The sequence below is a fragment of the Balearica regulorum genome, chromosome 23 (genome assembly GCF_011004875.1).
Source record: "Balearica regulorum gibbericeps isolate bBalReg1 chromosome 23, bBalReg1.pri, whole genome shotgun sequence".
NCBI lineage: Eukaryota > Metazoa > Chordata > Aves > Gruiformes > Gruidae > Balearica > Balearica regulorum.
Genome location: NC_046206.1, coordinates 1,032,458 through 1,038,196, shown reverse-complemented (window position 1 = coordinate 1,038,196; position 5,739 = coordinate 1,032,458). Strand labels below are relative to the sequence as shown.

At 62.5% G+C, this 5,739-nt stretch overlaps 1 protein-coding gene across 1 annotated transcript; it reads left to right on the top strand.

Annotated features, from left to right (window-relative positions):
- Nucleotides 1-428: 428 nt before the first annotated feature.
- On the top strand, nt 429-4,766 carry RNF26 (ring finger protein 26). The gene has a single exon (XM_075774383.1). It carries the CDS (start codon nt 704-706, stop codon nt 2,423-2,425), a length of 1,722 nt encoding a protein of 573 aa, XP_075630498.1. The 5' UTR covers nt 429-703; the 3' UTR covers nt 2,426-4,766.
- Nucleotides 4,767-5,739: the final 973 nt, after the last annotated feature.

The following is a 5,739-nucleotide window of genomic DNA, read 5'->3' as shown; positions in this document are numbered from 1 at the left end:
TCCCGGCAGCCCAGCCAGCGCTGCGGCTCAAGAAGGGCTGGACGGCACCAAGCAGCGTCGGCCCACGCAGAGCGTGCCAGGACTGCCCCCGGCTGCCGCCCCAGCTCAGGGTGCTACGGGGGGGGACCGGTGTAGGGAAGGGGACCCCAGCATCCCGCTCCCTCGGGGTCCCTCCCACGCTGCTCAGGGGTGCAGCACTTCCCTCCTTGGCCCCGCGCCGGCCGGCGCCTCACGGGGCTGCAGGTGTCTTTCCCGTGGGTCATCCGCTCCTTCCTTGAAAAGCCTTGGGCTCCAGGGCTGGCTTTTCCTGGGCTTGTCACCGCTACCAGGGTGGCGGGGCTTGCCCATTGCCTGGGGCACGGTGCAGCCAAGGCCAGGGACGCCGGCAGCCCCGCGCAGGAGCCGCTCCGGGGCTGTACCCTCGGGCCAGGCCGTGCAGTTACTCTGGGACCTCCCGCAGGAAACTGCTCGGCAGGGTGGGAGCGGCGCTGCCCCGGGCTGACCCCGCCAGCCAGCGCAAACCCGCCCCGGCGCAGGGCCCAGGCTGCCACAAACTCATCGGACGTGGGGTCCCCGGGCCCCTCTGGGTGGTGGGTGCCCCCCGCGCTGCTCGGACCCAGGGTGAGGGGGCCGCTCTCATGCCCCGGCCGCCGCCGCCCCGCTGGGGTCGTGCCCGGGCTGCGCCGGGCTCCGGCACGGCTACATGAGCGCCGCTGGCCCTTTAAACGCGCGGCTATGGGCGGGGCCCGTCCCGGCGGCGCCAGCCAACCGGCGGCGCCCCTGCCGGGAGAGGCCGCGCCTCCGGTGGCCACGCCCCCGTCGCGTCCTCCGAACCGCCCAATGGGCGGTTGGGAGAGACGCAGCCCTCGCCGCCGATTGGCCCGGCGTCGCGCGGCAGCCCGAGCGAAGATGGCGGCGCCCAGCGGCGGGGGGCCCCGAGCGGGCCGGGGCTGATGGCGCCGTAGTGGGCCCCGGCAGGGCGCCTGGCCGCCGCCCGGCCGCCATGGACCTGCTGTTCGCGCTGCTCCGCGGCCTGCGGGCGGCCCTGGACCTGCTGGTCCTGGTGCTGGACGTGAACTTCTTCCTGGTGTCCTCGCTGGTGTCGGCGCTGCTCTGGCTGCTGGCCGCGGCCTGCAGCCTCCCCGCGGCCGCCGCCGCCGGGGCGCTGGCCTGCTGGGACGGGCTGCTCCTCTCGCTGGCCTCCCTGGCCCGGGCGGCCAGCTGCCTGGCGCTGGGCGCCCTGCAGGGGCTGGCCGGCCTGCTGCGCAGCTGCTGCTGCGGCCTGGAGGGGCTCAAGGTGGCGGGGCACCTCCTCTCGCACCTGGCGCTGCGGGGCAGGGAGCTGCTGCACCGCGGGCTCTGCGGCCTGCTGGGCTGCGGGCAGGCCCTGGCCAGGCAGGTCTGCGAGGGCCTGGCCATCGGCACCAGTCTGCTGGCCTACCTCGTCAACAGCCTCGTCAACGTGTGCCTCATCGGCACGCAGAACCTCTTCACCCTGGTCGCGGCCCTGTGGGACTCCGTCGCCAGCCCCTTCCTCAGAGTCACGGACCTGCTGGCCGCTTTCCTCGCGCACGTCTCCAGCGGTGCCATCGCTCTGTCCTTCCTGCTGTGGTCGCCCTGCCAGCTGGCCCTTGAGCTCCTGGCCTCCGTCACCGAGCTCTGCATCAACATCATCTTCGTCAATATTTACGGCCTGGGCTTGCTCCTCCTCATTGTTGTTGTCAGCACCTTTGTCTTCAACCCCGGGCTGCTGTGGACGCTGACGGGCTACGTGCTGGGCTACTTCAACACGCTGCCTTCCTACCACCGCCTGCAGCGGGATGCGTGGCGGCTCTATCAGGTGGCAGTCCTGACGCTGGGTATGGCCATGACCTCCCCGGCCTGGCGCAGGTTGGTGGACTGGAGTCTGCAGGTGACCAACTGGAGCCGAGGAGGCAGAACGGTGAACCGGGAAAGCAACCAGCGAGGGGCAGCCGTGCCCGCCCTGAGACCCGCAGCCCCTGGCAGGCTGACGCTGGCAGGGATCGGCCAGCTGCCGGCCGAGCACGAGGACCAGCTGGAGGTGGAGCAGGTACCACAAGCGCGTCCTGCTCTAAGTCGAAGCACGGGACAGCGTCTCCAGCCGCCGAGGGGGGAACCAAGCACCTCCTGGGGGAAAGCTCCGAGGAGGCAGCAGCTGAACGCAGCAGCTGGGGATGGCGAGGGCGCTTCAGATAATGACCCCTGGATGCTCCTGAAAGAACAAGAAGAACGTAAGAAATGCGTCATCTGTCAAGACCAAACCAAGACAGTACTGCTTCTGCCCTGCAGGCACCTGTGCCTGTGTCAGGAGTGCACGGAAGTCCTCCTGCAGCAGTCCGTTTACCAGCGCAACTGCCCACTCTGCCGCCAGATGATCCTCCAGACGCTCAATGTGTACCTGTGAGCCCAAGGGGCGGGCGGCTTGGGTCATGTTCCCAGGAGGTCAAGGGCACCCCTGTCTGCCTCTTGCCGGGAAGCAGGACGTCCCAGGGCTGCCTTGAGCAGCTCCCAAAGAACTAAGGATGGTGCTGAAAGGGCAAAAGGCTGTTGAGGGGTGTCTGCTAGCCACATTTGCTACCTAACTAGATTGTAGCTCTAGCTAGCAAACACGATAACCGATTGCTGCAGCAGGCTGAGAGAGTTACCTTTTTGTTGTTGTTGTTGACAAGTTTCGCTGTTTCAGGGCCTGTTGCCTCAAGCCTGCAACAGTCTGAGATCCAGAGATGCTCTGGTCCTTCCTAGCCAAAGCTGATGGAAAGGTTAAAGGCTGTGCCCTCCTGGGAATCACTGGGGCTGATGCAAAGCAAGGGAGGGTTTTTCCCAAGGTCTGGCCAGAAAACTACCTGGCAGACTGCATTCAGGCCTCTGTTTTTCTTCCTCCCACCATCTAAGTGGGGGAGCTTCCTGGGAAGGGAGAAGCGTGCCCCTTTTGCAAGGCCCTAGGAGAACAATGAACACACTCGAGCTTGTTAGGCTTTGCTGCCAGAGGGCTGAGCCTGGTTCTCAGCTGGAGAGGAGCAGGGTTTCTGGGGTACTTCAGTATCCCAACCACTGCGGCTGTGGTTTTTGAGCTTCCTATTCCAATGAGGAGCCGTGATGAACGTGGGCTCTCTGCAGGCCAGCTGACTGCAGAGCTCAGCGTTGCTGCCGCTTCCACGCATCATCTATGCAAGACTAGCAAGCACACATCAGGTTACTCGCCTGGGAAGGCGGGAGGGAGTTACTCTTTCTGCAGGGGCGGTGGTGCTGTTGGGGAACCTGAGGAGCGTCTGGCTGGCCAGTGCTCGCAGCCCTGGCAGCGGCAGCACGTGTCTGAGCCAATGCTGGAGAATCCTCTCTAGATAATACACATTTTCTTCAGGCTCAGAGTGCCATGGAACTGGGTGGTTCATACCAGTGCTTGCTTGTTCCTTCCCAGGCTGGGCTGGCTAGAGGGAGTAACTCTTTGGGAGGAGAGGGGACACCCCAAAGCTTCTGGGAGCCCACCGAGACATTCCAGCTCCAGGCACAAGTTCTGCATATCTGTGCTGCAGATCTGCAGCTGCGTGCATGGAGCAGTACCAGGACCATGGCTATCTTTGATTAGGGCAGGGTTAGACTGCGGTTCTGTCTTGCTGTCAGAAATGTAGCTAGTCTTATTTAAAATGGTCCCCTGAAGTCTAATGAGGGCATCCAGTCCTGGCTGGGGAGGCCTGAGATGGCTCATCCTAGCTTGGTCAACCATTGCTGGGGCTGCAAGAGGGCCTTGCACTAAAAAGCTTTTCCTTTTCCAGCTGCTTGCCTGAGGTCAGCTACACGCCACAGCCAATTTTGGCTGGAGCCAGACTGGAAAGAGTCTTGACTCCTAGACTGCAAGCCAAGAGCCTGAGGGCAGCTGGCATGGTCTTCCTTCTCTATTTTCCTTCTTGATTAGTGATTTAAGCCAAAACAGAAGCAGCAGAGAGGCCAGGCCATGCTGGGAGACGCCTCTGTGCTGTAAGCCCGAGCAGTGCTAAGATACCGTCTTGTTAGAGAGTGGCTTTGCTCTTGGAGGCACTGCAGGGGCTGGTCGCCCCTGCGTTAACTGGGGGCCGGAGGGACTCCCTGGGACAAGCTGGGCTCCTGAGCACTAATGGGTGTCAGAAGGGCCTGACCCCCGGGGCCATCAGCTGCTTCCACCCCACTTCACAGAGATGCAAAGCTCGCCACCTGAGCCCTGTTGCTCAGCCTCTTGTCCCCGTGCCTCCCCAGACCCACACCACCCACGGTCGTGTTTGCTCTCTCCAGCCCCCTCTCTCGTGGCTGCAGGCAGTGACACTTGCAGTTGAGTAGCCAAGCCCTTGCCAGAGCAGCGAGTGCAGCCCCACAGACTGCATCCCCCAGAGTCCTGTGTGTCCCAGGCACTTGCAGAGCTCTCTCCAAGGAGACAGGGACCTGCTCCTTTCCCTGGGTGTGCGGCCATGCTTCTGGCTGCAAATGGTAGTGTTCGGTCAGGTCCAGCACACGGATCTTGGGATGCAATGTTTCCTATATGAATTGGGGGGGGGGGGGAACACGGACACCACACGACACACACCTCCCCAGGACTGCAGTTTCTCCCCTCAAACCTTTCTTCTATTATACCAGTCACGCTTATTGTTTTAGGGCCTGTTTGTTTGTTGCCTGTTTATTAAAAAAAAAAAAAAAAAAAGAGAAAGCTTTGCCTTAAGTTTAACTCTTTGCACTGTTGACTAGATACTGAGCAGATTAAAGTCTTTTACCAAAAACTACCTGCTGCCTCATTCTTGGGAAGGATTTTCTCTGGGGGGGATGGGGTCTCCTCTCTGCTCACCCCTGGAGTCCCGAGGAAGCCCATCACTCCCCCCCAAGGGTCAGCACCGGAGGGCCAACACCACCAGGAAGCTCAGGGGTACTCGTCTGGGGGTGCTTGCACCCAGAAAGGCAGTGCTGTGGGATACCGCAGAGCCAGGCTGCTGCACAGGAAAAGCCTGGGACCCAGGAGGTGAATCTACACCTGAAGACGCAGCAGGTGAGCTTTCCAAGACTGGCATCCCCCAGCCCCTGTTCTGCTGACCCACAGCGAGAGCGGTGGTACCCGAAGCGCTAGGAGCTGTGGAACAGCAGGCAGCACGGGGCTCAGCCTTGCCGTGCAGAAAGGCTGTGGCAGGCTCAGCCGCGCTGGGCTACCGGTGAGCAGATGCATTCGCTGTACCACGAGTTACTCCCTGGCCACAATCTGAGCTCTTGGCAGATTGCTGTGTGCTTTTAAGCACCCTCTGCTTCTCCAGCATCCTTGTAAATTGCTTGGAAAAAGTGTTTTGGGGCCCTGATGGGCAGAGACCTCAGGAGTTCTGGCTTACCCTGCCCTGAACTCACCTGCCTTGCCAGGGCTACACCAGCAAACTAGCTAATTTTAACCAGGATCTTTTCACGCCCTGGCTGAAAACCCCAGTGGGGAGCGGGGGGGCTGCTGGGAGGCCAGAAAGAGTCGGGCATCTGCCGCAGGAACGCAGCTCTGCCAGGCACAGTGCAGGCATGGGGAAGGAGACCACCCGAGCCCTGGGGGTGTCTGGCTGCAGGTGGGTGACAGCAGGGGGAACGGAGGCACTGCTCAGCCACCTTCTCTTGCTCCCAGGGTGCGAGCGCTGAGGCAGGCTGAGCGCACAGGGAGGGTGCAGAGCTGCCATCACCCGCACAGGCAGGGTGTTCCCAGCCCACCACCCCCTCAGCCAGCCCCAA

What these genes read in the sequence shown, in the direction of transcription:
- RNF26 (XM_075774383.1), top strand. Translation starts at nt 704, where the DNA reads ATGAGCGCCGCTGGCCCTTTAAACGCGCGGCTATGGGCGGGGCCCGTC.